Source organism: Rattus norvegicus, chromosome 8, assembly GCF_036323735.1.
Source record: "Rattus norvegicus strain BN/NHsdMcwi chromosome 8, GRCr8, whole genome shotgun sequence".
NCBI classification, from domain to species: Eukaryota; Metazoa; Chordata; class Mammalia; order Rodentia; family Muridae; genus Rattus; species Rattus norvegicus.
This window is the reverse complement of record NC_086026.1, coordinates 54305296-54319646: the sequence shown is the minus strand read 5'-3', so window position 1 is coordinate 54319646 and position 14351 is coordinate 54305296. Positions and strand designations below refer to the sequence as shown.

At 45.9% G+C, this 14351-nt stretch overlaps 1 protein-coding gene and 1 pseudogene across 1 annotated transcript in view; both read right to left on the bottom strand.

The window, feature by feature from the left end:
• Positions 1-5991: 5991 nt before the first annotated feature.
• Jaml (junction adhesion molecule like) overlaps positions 5992-14351 on the bottom strand; it is a 32060-nt gene continuing 23700 nt past the window's right edge. Inside the window, exons 9-11 of the mRNA XM_039082349.2 lie at positions 13371-13431; positions 12228-12311; positions 5992-7510 (exon numbers count right to left, since the gene is read on the bottom strand). Of these exons, the coding sequence (XP_038938277.1) occupies positions 7445-7510; positions 12228-12311; positions 13371-13431 (211 nt within the window). The 3' untranslated portion in view covers positions 5992-7444. The remainder of the gene's footprint in view (positions 7511-12227; positions 12312-13370; positions 13432-14351) is intronic.
• LOC120094510 (5S ribosomal RNA) lies at positions 13599-13704 on the bottom strand (annotated as a pseudogene).

The window sequence follows — 14351 nt, the reverse complement described above, 5'->3', positions numbered from 1 at the left end:
GAGTCACAGCCCTCATGCCAAGCTCAAGAAGTCAAGAGCGGTGTGTTTTACAAGACCCCTCTAGGAGACTTGTAAGTGTATTAAAGTTTTCAATTTGACAAGTTTGCAAGCAGCAATAAGAACATGTTTGGGGGTTTGGCAAAAAGAGAATGTTGCATGAGAACAAGCTTCCATTCACTGCCATCCTCAGTGGATCTGTAGAGCACATGGCAACTTGTGGGGTACAAGGTAGGGATTCATTTTACTGACTCTCTCTTTTGCCCTATCCCTTCCCAAGCCAGTCCATATCACAGTTATTTTGGACCCTGTACAGCACGTGCATCTCTGCCTTGGCAGTTTCTTAGGAATACCTTCCTCTCCTGATTACTCAGTAAGCTCATGGCCTCAGAAATCTACTCTAATGCTGAAGGCATGGCTCAGTGGTAGAGCTTAGCATGTTCATTCCCTGAGTTCAATCCACAGAGCACATTCATCTACACACACACACACACACACACAGTCACACACACAGTCACACACACAGTCACACACACACACACAGTCACACACACACACAGTCACACAGTTACACACGTCACATACACACAGTCACACACAGTTACACACAGTCACACACACAGTCACACACACATAGTCACACACAGTTACACACAGTCACACACACATAGTCACACACAGTTACACACAGTCACACACACAGTCACACACACAGACACACACACACATTCACACACAGACACACATGCACATACACACACATTTACACACAGACACACACACAGTCACACACAGACACACAGTCTCACACACACACACACACACACACACACACACACACACGCCTGCTTCAAAGCCACCTACTCCTGATCTCTTAATTGCCTCTTCATTCTGTGCTCTTGTGACTCTGGACATAGTCACTCAGCACACTCAGGTACTCTAATTCCCCATTATCCACAGAAGATGCAGTCTAGGAGCCCCAGTGGATACCTGAGACAGTGGATAGAACCAACCACTTCTGTTCCTAGACAGAAAATCTGACAACAGAGCTAATAAGTAATTAAGGAGCGGATAGCTCATAGGATGAGTCCACTGGACAAAGAAAAGGGGTACATGTCTAGCCTAACCTGGGAAGACCCAGGAAGGCACACGATTTCATCTTGCAACTCAGCTTCGAATGTATTAAATGGAAAGTGCCAGAAGTAAACAACTTATGCCTTCAGACCACAGCTGACCACCCCTAACTGAAACCAGGGAAAATAAAGAAGGATACTGTGGGACTACTGCGTCTATGTAACAGTCCTAGGTGCCAGACGCTAGGTGAAACTGGAGAGGCAGATATAAATAAGATACACCTGCCTTTGAGAAAGCCCATTCTAGACAGGGAGATAAAGGTGCGAAGCCACAGTCGAGCAGGAGTGCAGTCTGGTCTGCTACAGGTACAACAGCAACATTGTCACTGATATTGTTGCAGTCTCTGAGCTAACAGGAATATAGCTAGTGTGTATCCACACAACTGACTACCCCCCCAGACTGTAGTGCTTTGAGTATGCCTTGGGCTTCTGCTGATCCCTGCGTAGATGAGCATTAGTGGCTATCTATGAATATATTTGGGGAAAGTGTAGAGATTCCTCCAGACTGACTAACTAGCTAGGTTCCCGTGCAGGCTCCTCTACATCCTAGGCATTCTGTCAGAAAGACTCGATCCATATAGAATTAGAGACAAAGGGGGTCATGGGAAAAGACCTATGCATGCCCTCTGAGAGCTTCAGCTCTCTGAGAGAAGATGAAGCATCACATGAATGAGAGGGCAAGATAAGAATCTGATTAATTAGGCATAAAGACATCTTGGAAGATTCGAGAACTGGATCAGCCAGATGAGACTCAAGCAGAGCCTGGAAGGAATACGGATGTGGGCAGCAGAGATGGTGATGACAGTGAGTTCAGCAGGCAGGAAGGCAAAAGGAAAGGGGCTTGGAAACAGAAGGGCAGCCAAACACAGCGCATCCCTCTCTGCTTGTTTGGATTTTTTAAAAAATAAGAGTGGCACGGTGTTTCAGCATGAAAAGACAAGAGAGGGCCAGAACCCAGAGAACACAAACACACATTCCGATGGGTCTTTCAAAGTTCCAGAACCTTCTGTTCCTAATTTGGAACAGGTACATAACCATTATTTTGAGCATTATGAGAAAGATCTTGGCTTTGTGAGAAAACACTAAGTTCCCTTAATTTTTTTTCCCTTTGTTGGAAGAAGAAAAGTACTGTGACTCCGGTTTTACAGAAGTGGTCACGGATTGCCTGACCTCCCTTGAAGAAACTCCAACCACATCTGCAAACCAGCCAGCCAGCTCAGCAGTCCTGAGAAATGGGTTCTCTATGCTAGGAAGAAGGCTACTGCTCTGGGTTGGAATACAATGTACATAAAAGCTAAGGCTTTTTGGCTCTAAGAAACTAAGTGTCAGTGTCAGCATAATAACACACAGGCACGCACACACACTTTTTTTTAAAAAGAATATTTATTAAAAAAAAAATAAAAGACTGCCTAGTATCCCATAAAAGGCCAAGAACCAGTTACTGAATGGCAAGAAACAGAACAATGACTCAAATTGGGCAAACCAACTTGACAGGGTTAGAAGGCTCAACCCAGGCACAATTGCCTAAGCTACTTCATTTAGTCAGGGAAGGAAAAACAAACCCTGGGCTGGAGGGGTGACTCACTGGATAAAGGCATTTGTTGCTAAGCCTGACAACCTGAGTCTCCTAGTTACATTTCTGTTAACTTGCTACAACTGGAGTCACCTAGGAACAGATGACCCCATTGAGGACTTGCCCCCATCAGATGGGCTGTGGGCACTGTGGAACATTTTTTAGATTAGTGATTGATACGGGAGGCCCCAGCCCTCTGCAGGCAGTGCCGCCCCTGGGCAGGTCGTCCTGGGTTGTACAGATAAGCAAACAGAACAAGCCAGTAAGCAGAGCTCCTCCATGACCTGGATTTCAGTTCCTGCTTCGAGCAAGGTTCTTGCACTGATTTCCTTGTATGATGGATGTGGCATGGGATGTGTGAGCCAAATAAACCCTTTCCTCCCCGAGTTGTTTTTGGTCATGGTGTTTATCACAGCAGCAGAAAACAAAGCAGGGCACCCAAGGACCCACGTAGCGGTAGGAAACCGATGGCTGCAAACTGCCCTCTGACCACTACAGATGTACAACATAAATTAAATAAATAAGCCTCCACCTTTACTTAAGAAAGCCTCGATTTAGCATGGTTTGGCATACAGTGTTTTTCTACTTGGTGCTAATGTGAGCGTCATATGCATTCACTGGAAGCTGTGCTGTGAGTTCCCAAGTTTGATCTTTTTCCCTGGCTAGTAACAAGGTGTAATATCCTCTCCCTCAGTGCTTAGCCATGGTAAGTCACCACAGCCAGCTGCACGATCACAATCCACTAGGGAGCTCCCAAGCCTCTACAGTGTAGTGCCGGTAAGCTGTGATGGAGTACAGGTTAATGTGTTCGATGCATTTTTGAACTTACGATATTTTACTTCATGATCTCTGCAATCCTTTCTAAGCCAAGAGAATTTACATGGGGCAAACAGGCCCTGAAGCATACACACAATCTTTTAGGTATGAAAAAGTAGGAGGCTGGGCCAGGGCCTTAACACAGCCACTTAACTTCAAACCCTTCTTCCTACACTGTCTACCTCCATATTGCTGGATCAATAGTCTCTCTCTCTCTCTCTCTCTCTCTCTCTCTCTCTCTCTCTCTCTCTCTCTCTCTCTCTGGAGAAGAAGGCCATGGGATAGCAAGCAAGGGGCCTTCCTGAAGTATTAGTATTTGATAGCTGAGGATCAACCTCAATTTTGAAATATAAAAGGAAGGTTTATGAGGAGCTAGGGATGGGAGAAAGATGTGAGTTTTCCCTTCTTCCTCAGTTCTAGCTGCCCAGCCCAGAATGGGAGGCAACTGGAATAAATCAAGTTCAAATGTGGACATATTGAAGCTTCTACATTATGCCCTCCAAGGACCAAGCTGCCACACCCATTCTTAAGCTTCTACCCTAATTAGTTTCAAACCCAGAACAATAGATGTGAGTTCACCAACTGGCTGTATCCTGAAGGCCATACAGAAGGCCATTCTCCAACACACACTGTTTAAGGAAGTAGAAATGGGCTCCTTAGCCCAAGCAAGAATTTAACTCAATAAGCCACAAGTGAAGTCTCCTCCTCTGTGAGTACCTCAGTTATGGAACACCCTAGACTCTGCTATGTCCTGGGTAAGATGTTGCCTCCAACATAATCTTTGTTTAGCATTAACAGATATTTTCGGGCTGGAGAGATGGCTCAGCAGTTAAGAGCACTCCTAAAGGTCCTGAGTTCAAATCCCAACAACCACATGGTGTGTCTGAAGACAGCTACAGTGTGCTTATGTAGAATAAATAAATAAATCTTTTTAAAAAAAGATGTTTTCTGTGGCTCCCAAAGAACAAAAGGTGACTCTTTGCCATGGTTCACCAAGAGCAGACAGAATAAACTTATAACATCTATGTCATGTTTGGAGAGTTTGGGGAACCATTTAAAAATGTAGGCCGACTTGAGAATGAATCAGAAGTCAGAGATTCAAGCTCCCGTAGTGGGTTTAATCCCAGCGCTCCAGGGGGCTGAGGCAGAAAGACCATCATGAGTTCTAAGTTAACCTGGGCTACAAAGCAATACCTTCTCTCCTTCATGTCCTGTTGTTGTTGTTGTTGTCGCTGCTGCTGCTGCTGAATGTCCTCTTTTTTAATCTTAATTTTTTATTGTTTTAATTTTTGTTTTATGTCGTGTGTGCTTTATGTCCATCACACGCTTGCCTGGTGTTCACAGAGGCCGATAGAATCTGCTAGTGCTAGAGTGACAGATGGTTGGGAGCTGCCATGTGTTTAATGGGAATTGAATCCAGGTCCTCTGTAAGAACAGCCAGTGCTCATAGCCACCCAACTATCTCTCCAACCTGAATCCTGAGGGTTTTTTTTTTCCTTTTTAATAACTGAGTCCGACGAGTGCTGTCCCTAGGCAACTGTTCACATTTGGCATGCAGTCATCCACCGGAGTTATGAGTGACCTATCAATCGCCACACTCCCCCAATAGCTCGTCAGCTAGGAGTGGGCTCTCACGGACTCCTCCCCAATGGTGCTGGAGTATTGGTTGAGTAGATCTCTTGCAGGTACCCATGGCTGCTGTGCAGCCTAGAGGATGGTTTGCAACACCTCTCCATCCCTCACCTCTTCCTGCCCCCTCTAGCAATGTTCCCTGAGCCTCGGTGGCCTGGATATAGACATCCCACTTAGGGCTTAGCACTCAGCAACACTTATTTTCCAGGGCTTTGACCACTGAAGAATCTCTGTGTCAATTGTTGCACACTGCAAAAGGAAGCTTCTCTGGCCAAGGCTGACAGCAGCCCTCATCAATTAGTATAGACATAAACACTGGGAAAGTAGTTCAGCACACAAGCGTTTACCAAAGCAATAGTAGAAGTCACCCACCCCAGAACCTAGGACTTCCCCAGCTATAGACTGTTGGCCAGGATTACAGTATGATTTCCTTCCTGTGGAGCAGGGCTCAAATCCCACGAGAGAGTGGTTGGTTACCCCCATAAAGGTCATGTAACTGTTGTCCGAGAGGTTCTATGTGTATCAGTGCATGGTCCAGCACCAGGTAAGACCACTTATGCATCCCCCTTGATGGTCTCCATAGCACCCTCTGGTACTATTGAAAGCTACCCAACAAGGAAGATTTCCAGTTGGCTCCAGGCTGATTTTCTGTGTTTACCAAAGTGTATGGTGTCTTCAGCAACAGATCTTATCACTGAGTTATGGGCAACACTGTCTCAAACAAGCAAAAGAATCAGAGACCCAGGGACTAGGCCAGTGTATCTCAGTAACGGAGCCCTGGCATTGGTATAAACAAGACTCCACATGGGTTCCCAGTAAGCAAAAGGGAGGGAAGGACTGATAGAAGACTTTTATTGCCTCTGAACAGGCGATGAAGAGAAAGATACAGAGAATGAGGAAAAGTTTGTGACAGTTGAGGAAAGGTGATCAGAACTGGAGTCTCAGTTGACCCCTATGAGTCATAAGTCAACTTTAAGAAAAACAAGATTTTTTTTAAGATGTATTTATTGTATATGAGTACATTGTAGCTGTCTTCAGACACACCAGAAGAGGGCATCAGATCCCACTACAGATGGCTGTGAGCCACCATGTGGTTGCTGGGATTTGAACTCAGGACCTTTGGAAGGGCAGTCAGTGCTCTTAACCACTGAGCCATCTCTCCAGCCCAAAAAACAAGATTTTTAATATCAACACTTTTATTTAGTTTTTATTTAACATTTTGAAACATTTATGTATATGGGTATTTTGTCTATATGTATGTCCCTGTACTATGTGCATACAGTGACCACAGAGGCAAGAAGGCATCAGCTCCCTTGGAACTGGAGTTACAAGCAGTTACGAGCCACCATGTAGATGTTAGGCATCAAACATGGTCCTCTGCAAGAGCAGTCACTTCTCTTAACTGCTGAACTATTTCTCCAGCACCACTCCCATTTAAAAAATTTTTTAAATCTCATAATAATAATGAAAAGTATAGGGACCCCCTATTTCAGACCAAGAATTCAATCATTGGCTGTTCGCTTTGGCAAGACTGTTCAACACTTTTTTTTTTTCCAGAGCTGGGGACCGAACCCAGGGCCTTGCGCTTGATAGGCAACCGCTCTACCGCTGAGCTAAATTCCCAACCCCTGAGCTAAATCCCCAACCCCTTCAACACTTTTGAAGACAATGGATGTCCAAACTTCATAGGCCTAGCTTCAGCCACCAACGCAGATCCCCAGTATGAGGAAACCCCGGAGCTGTTTTCATACCCCACATGCAACATGTTGTCCCTAAAACCTCCCCCAGAACTAAACCAGTCTTCAGATGTTGAATCCATTGTGGCTCTCCTCAAAGGACACTTTCTCAGGAGTTCCATGCTTCAAATTTGCCCACTTGCCCTTCATCCAGGACATAAGAAAAGATTGTTTTTGTTGGTTTATATCTCTATTGAGTCTCTTAGTAGCTCATCCCACAAGAACAAATAAGCAAGCCACTGTTCATGTTACAGATCCAGTCCAAGGGAGTGCTTGAAAGCACAGGGTGGATCAGGGAGCTCCCCATCCTCGACAGCCAGCACACCACTTCTAGGAGAAGCCCACACAGCCTGGTTATCTGGAGCAGTTCAGTCTTCCGCTGGATTCCAGACCCTCTATCTCCAGGCCTTTGATGGAGCAGAGACAAGCTGGAAAGCACAAGTCTAAAATGGTTGGCACAGTGACCCTGGGGACCACCATGAAGAGTCTCTCCTTTCGTCTCAGAAAGTTTGCTCTGCTTTGGGAATTCCCCGAGCTGACTTTTTTTTTCAACTGCATTACTTGATTCTGGCTGAAGAGAGGGCCAAACTGGATGCTTTGGGGGAAGAACGCCAAACTGGGTGCTGTGGAGGAAGAGAAGAAAAAAACAAACACATTTGTACATAGTTGGGGGCTGGGGATGAAGCTCAGGAGAGAGTATTTGTCTAGCATGTGGAAAGCCCTGGGTTCAATCCCATCACTGAAAAGAAAGTAAAAAATTAATAGTAGCAGCTTTCCATTGTGATTTTTCCTTATATGTTGAGTAAAATACTAAATTCTACATACATTGACTCATTCGGTCCTCACCACCATAAAACAGCATCTCATGTGGCCCAGGCTGGCTTCAAACTTACTGTATAGCAGAGAATGACCTTGAACTCTAAGATAAAAAACAAGGTCACAGAGGCTAAGTTACCTGCCTCTAACCATCACCTGCTAAGTTACAGAGGCAGGATTTCTATACAACCATCCAATCCAAAGGCCATGTAATTAGGTGTTATAATGTGAAATCTAAACAAACAAACAAATCTGCACATGCTATTTAGAGATATTTCCCAGATACTTTCAATCTGTGGTTGTCTGAATCCACAAATTCTGAAAACAAAGAAACAGACTACATTAAAGCAATTTAATCAGGTCAACAGCAACAAAATAACAGGCTCCTTATTGTAATTGTCTATCAAAGAACACTTCTGCTGTTACAGTTTCTAACAAGAGCCTGGAGCCCAGAGTTTGGCCACAGGTAGGGGTGTGTGTGTGTGTGTGTGTGTGTGTGTGTGTGTGTGTGTGTGTGTGGTGTGTGTGTGTGGTGTGTGTGTATCTGTGTGTGGTGTGTGTGTGTGGTGTGTGGTGTGTGTGTGTGGTGTGTGTGTGTAGTATGTGTGTGTGTGGGGGGTGTGTGTGTGTATGTGTATGGTGTGTGTATGTGTGGTGTGTATGTGTGTATGTATGTGTGTGTGTATATGTGTGTGTATGTGTATGTATGTGTGTGGTGTGTGTGCATGTGGTGTGTGTGTGTGTGGTGTGTGTGCATGTGGTGTGTGTGTATGTGTGTATGTGTGTGTGGTGTGTGTGTATGTGTGTGGGGTGTGTGGGGGGTGTGTGTGTCTGTGTGTGTGTGGTGTGTGTATGTGTGTGTGGTGTGTGTCTGTGTGTGTGTGGTGTGTGTGTATGTGTGTGGTGTGTGTCTGTGTGTGTGGTGTGTGTGTATGTGTGTGGTGTGTGTCTGTGTGTGTGTGTGGTGTGTGTGTGTGGTGTGTGTGTATGTGTGTGTGTGGGGTGTGTGTATGTGTGTGTGGTGTGTGTGTGGTGTGTGTGTATGTGTGTGTGTGTGGTGTGTGTGTGGAGTGTGTGTGTATGGTGTGTGTGTATGTGTGTGTGGGGTGTGTGTGTGTATGTGTGTGGTGTGTGTATGTGTGTGTGGTGTGTGTGTGGTGTGTGTGTATGTGTGTGTGGTGTGTGTATGTGTGTGTGGTGTGTGTGTGTGGTGTGTGTGTGGTGTGTGTGTGGTGTGTGTGTGTGGTGTGTGTGTGGTGTGTGTGTGTGGAGTATGTGTGTGTATGGTGTGTGTGTATGTGTGTGTGTGGGGTGTGTGTATGTGTGTGTGGTGTGTGTGTGTATGTGTGTGGTGTGTGGTGTGTGGTGTGTGTGTGTATGTGTGTGGTGTGTGTATGTGTGTATGTGTGTGTATGTGTGGTGTGTGTGTATGTGTGGTGTGTGGTGTGTGTGTGTGGTATGTGTGTGGTGTGTGTGTGTATGTGTGTGTATGTGTGGTGTGTGTGTGTATATGTATGTGTGTGGTGTGTGTGTATGTGTGTGGTGTGTGTATGTGTGTGTATGTGTGGTGTGGTGTGTGTGTATGTGTGTGGTGTGTGTGTATGTGTGTGTATGTGTGGTGTGTGTGTATGTGTGTGTATGTGTGGTGTGTGTGTATGTGTGTGTATGTGGTGTGTGTGTATGTGTGTGTATGTGTGGTATGTGTGTGGTGTGTGTGTATGTGTGTGTGTATGTGTGTGTATGTGTGGTGTGTGGTGTGTGTATGTGTGTGGTGTGGTGTGTGTGTGTGTGTGTGTGTGTGTGTGTGTGTGTGTGTGTATACATACCTATATACAGGGACCAGAAAAAGATATAGGATTGGTCCTTGGAGCTGGAGACATAGGCATTTGCAGGACTCCCACCTTGTTACGTGGTGCTAGGATCTGAACTCTGGTCCTCATGATTGCAGAGAAAGAACTCCTAATGGCTTAGCCATCTGCCAGCCTCCTGTGGCCTGGAACCCAAAGGCCCACCTGCCTCTGCCTCCTGAGTATTGGGATTAAAGTTGTGCACCACTACACCTGGCATATGTTTTTTTTTAAAGATTTGCTTTTTTAAAAAAATTTTTTTATATGTAGGGGAGGAGTGAAGCTGTCCACAGAGTCCAAAGGTGTCAGGTCCCCCATGGAACTGGAGTTACAGACACTTATGAACTGCTTAGCATGACCTTTAAGATCCAAACTTGGGTCATCTGCAAAAACAGTACAGACTCTTAACTGTTGAGCTGTCCTCCAGCCCAGCACATAGTGTTTCTAAGTGACCCAACCAGCCCTCAAGGCCTCTGTGTTTGTAGCCTGGGCCTCACCTCACCCATACTTTAGCAGACCTGAGGCATCAAGGGGATAAGGACATCACGGGGACAGAGGCACTGTTTTCCTTGCACAGCATGTGGGTAGCTGTGAGGGGCTCTGACATATCTCCCCTTTAAGACATTCTACAGACTGTGTTTGTAGGTGACGCTCCTACCAGTGGCCACATCAGCAGGTCTCTAAAAGCCAGGATGAGGTCTGGCCTGTTGATGGACTCTCACAAGGCAGTAATGGAAGAGAGATGCAGAGGAAAGTGAACCCATTCATCGGTGACTTCAGAAGGGCTAATGTTTTACTTAATGGAACAGGGCCAGACCTCTGTTCTCACAATGCCTAAGCAGAACTTTCTCCACAGCCATCAGCTGGGAATCATGTGTCTTCTGTGCAGTAAGACAGGAGCAAACACAAGCCCATCCATCATCCACATGCTTGGGAGGCCTGCCTTCCTGAGCTCCATCACGGGGTGGGGGTCACTAATTAGTCTACAAATTAAAATGGTGCCACTGTGAGCCAATTCCTTTGTTTCTACCCCTACACACTGCACAGCAAGAGCCTTTCTGGGTGCTTTTCTTCTCGGAGTTTCCTGAGTCGAATATCTTCTGAAATGCAGCCTGCATGGCAGTTAGATTGTAAGAAGCTAAGAGCAAAGTTCAAAATAAATAGAACCAATGGTCAAAAGGTAAAAGTTTACCTTTTAAAATACCTGTGCATATGTGTGTACATGTATGTATCTGTGCATGTGCATTTGTGTGTGTGCATGTATCTATGTGTGCATGTATATTTGTGTGAATGCATGTATGTATTGTGTATGTGCATTTGTGTGTATACATGCATGTATGTGTGCATGCATGTATATGTACATGTGCATTTGTGCACATGCATGTATATATGTGTACATGTGCATTTGTGTACATACATGTACATATTTGAGCATGTGCATTTGTGTGTTTACATGTGTGTACTGTGTATGTGCATTTGGGTCTATACATGTATGTATGTGTGCATGCATGTATGTGTACATGTGCATTTGTGTGCATGAGTACAGGCATATCATACAGTGGTGTACATCTGGAGATCAGAAGACAACCTTGTTTGAGACAGGGTCTCTTTCTTGTTTGTTGTCAGCTACATTGGGCTGTGTTTCCAACTCTCATCTGGCCCTAAGAACACCGGGATTACAGATGGACGGGCTGACAGCTTTTTATGGGTTCTGAACATTCAGACAAAGCTCCTCATGCTTGAACAGCAAGCACATTACCAAGCCGTTTCCCTAGCCCTCCACACACAGCTTGTTTTAAGATAGGGTCTCATGCAGGCCAGGTTGACTTCAACTGGCTGTGCAGCTGAGAATGACCCTGAACTCCGGATCCCCCTGCCTCCACCTCCTTAGTGCTGGGATTATAGGTGTGTACTATCACAACCAACTACACCACGCTGAGGCTCAAGCCCAGGGCTTCACACATGGGAGACCAGCACTCTACAGCCTGCTACATCCCTAGCCCCTACTTTTACCCTTTACTCTCCTGCCAGTCTTGTCCAGTGACCTAACATACTTTATTACATCTAGCTTCACCAGAGCTGTGCACAGGGGAAGGCTCCTACCTACGGTCGGTATTCTGTTTAAGGTCCACCCCCACAGCTACCTGGCAACAGCCAGGTATGCTCCACCCCACAGTTGCCTGGCAACAGTCAGCTGTGCCTGACACTATAAAAGGGGCTGCTTGCCCCTCCCCTCCTCCTCTTATTCCCTCTTACCTTCTCTTACCCTCTCTTACCCTCTCTTACCCTCTCTTACCCTCTCTTATCCTCTTGCTCTTTGTTCTTCTCTGTTCTTGCCCCATCCCCCTCCACGTGCCCATAGCCGGCTGCTTTTCCTCTCCTACTCTTCTCTCAATAAACCTCTCCACGTGGAACCATGTGTTTGAGTGACTTCTGTATGGGCACAGGCCGAGATCGAAACCCTGACACTTGCTGTGTTCCTGCTCTCTAGTGGTGACTTTAGTCCTAAGCAGGGTTTCTTCTCCCTGTCTCCTCCTGCTTGGGAAAAAAACCCTGTCTTCTACAAACAACCTCTTCAGGTGGCCCAACCACTCCTGCCTCCTGGAGCCTGGCGTCTTCCACAACACCTCCTCCCGTTCCAGAAACATGGCCCAGTAGGACCCAGAATAGTTCTCACCATGGTCATGTAGGTGGCCTCTGACTCTCCACTTGGTCCTCTCTCTGCCGTCTCCCATGTAGTAATGGAGGAGTAGACATGTTTCTGGGGTGGGGAGAATACAAAATTTCCTAAGTATTGTCCAGGAAGGAGAGCAGCCACTCCTGCTCACTGGGCTGCAGCTACCAAAGCAAAGAACAAAAACAAAAACAAAACAAAACAAAAAACAACAAAAACAAAATAAAACCAAGAGAGCTACAGAATTATCAATGATGATAATTCAGGCTTCAGACTTCTTGAACTAATTCACCAAGAGAGGACGCCAAATTCCAGAACCAAACATCTTTGCATCTCTAAGTATTGGCCTAGAGTAGGGGGACTGCCCTCGTCCTTGGGAATAACTTGTAGGCTGTGACCACTTCCTTCTGATTAGTCACAGCAAGTTAATATTTATTATCAACTAGCTGTTATCATCTCTCAGAGAGTTGATATGACAAGGACAGCCCTCCTTGAGCCTCAGGGCTGTGCGGGCTGAGGACTGTGATTCCCCATCCTGTCACTCTTAGGGGAAAAGAGACACATTCTCAGGCTTTTAAGGATTGAGCCAGGTCGAACAAAAATCCCGCCCTTGGGTCAAAAGCAACACAAAACTCAGGAAGCCAACAGATCAAAGAGCAGTGTTTGAAAGTTAACAGGAAGGAGAGGAAAGGGGAGGGGGAAGGAGAGAAAGAAGAGGAGGAAGGGGGAGGATATTGGAGCTCAGGGAAATTAATCTCTCAGCTCCTAGTTATAAATCTACTTCAAAGCCCTATGGAGGAGGAAGTCCATCTTGATCTCTTCTAAAGGTTCCTGAACACCTGCTCTTAATCAGTAAATCCTTAGCTCATGAAGGCAGCAGAACTTTCTGGTCCAAAGTTCAGAGCTCTTTCCTACACCTATAGTCCCAGGATCTGTTGCCCACGGCTGATCTGGCCCATTCCTCAGAGACAGTGGTAAAGGCTTCCTGTGCTGTGCACAGAGCCACAGTCTAGGAGCTGAGAGCTGAGACTAATGGGTAAGACACAGTTCCCAAGTGATGGCCTCCACTCCACACATTCCCAGTGTCTCCTGCAAAAGTGTGTGTGTGCATCCGTGGCCCCCTCGGAGGGCAGGTTCTTCTCTCACCTCTGAACTGGTCTTCTCTTTGTTTTCCAGGCTCTTTACAGAAGCGATAGAACTCACTGAACTGTAAGGCATGAAAAGTACACAGAGTTAATTTCTGAACCTCACAGGGTTTGTGAGGTTCAAGTGCTCCTAGAAGGAACTCTATAATGAATGGGACTTCTACATCCAGCAGGACACTTACATCACATAGGACCCCTGCATCTCTTTATGGGGAGATTCTTTTTTTTTTTCCTACAGCACCCGGTATTCCCAGGCGGTCTCCCATCCAAGTACTAACCAGGCCCAACCCTGCTTAGCTGATCTCGGAAGCGTTCAGGGTGGTATGGCCGTAGACTTATGGGGAGATTCTTAGGAGGAACTAAATACACAAGAGCAGCTCTTCTGGTGGGAAATGGGAACCGTTCTGGGGATGGTTTGGCTGAAGTGTGACTTCAACTTTCTGTTTTCACACTAACAACTTCTGTCCCAGAGTGGGAGGTAAAACATGGCTGGGCACAATGGAGTCTGAAGTCCCAGCTACTCTTGAAGCTAACTTTCCCCTGCCCCACCATCCCACTACCCCACCAGGCTGTGTGCTCTGATCTTCCATGATCAAGCCCTTCATCTTTGATCTCTTGGCCAGTTACCTCATGTGTTTGCCATTTAATGTACCTTTTTTTTTCTGTTTTGATCTAAGGCAGAATTTTTTTAAAGTATAAGCATAAAAATAAGCCATGATTGTAATGCTGTATATTCTCGCTGTTAAATGAATCAAATGCTATACAGGTTCCCAGTGGTCCCCAGCCGGACAGTATCTCATCTTTGTTGTCTATTAACTCCTCAGAACTGTCCTTCAGAACCTCCGTCAATGACAGTCTAAGTAAACTCTCGGACAAAGCATGCCGGGCCCACTGGCTTCTGACACGCACACTGTATTGCTTCCTTCCTGTAACTGAGATCATACTGCACATTTCCCCTTGCAACCTTCCTGACTGCCATCCC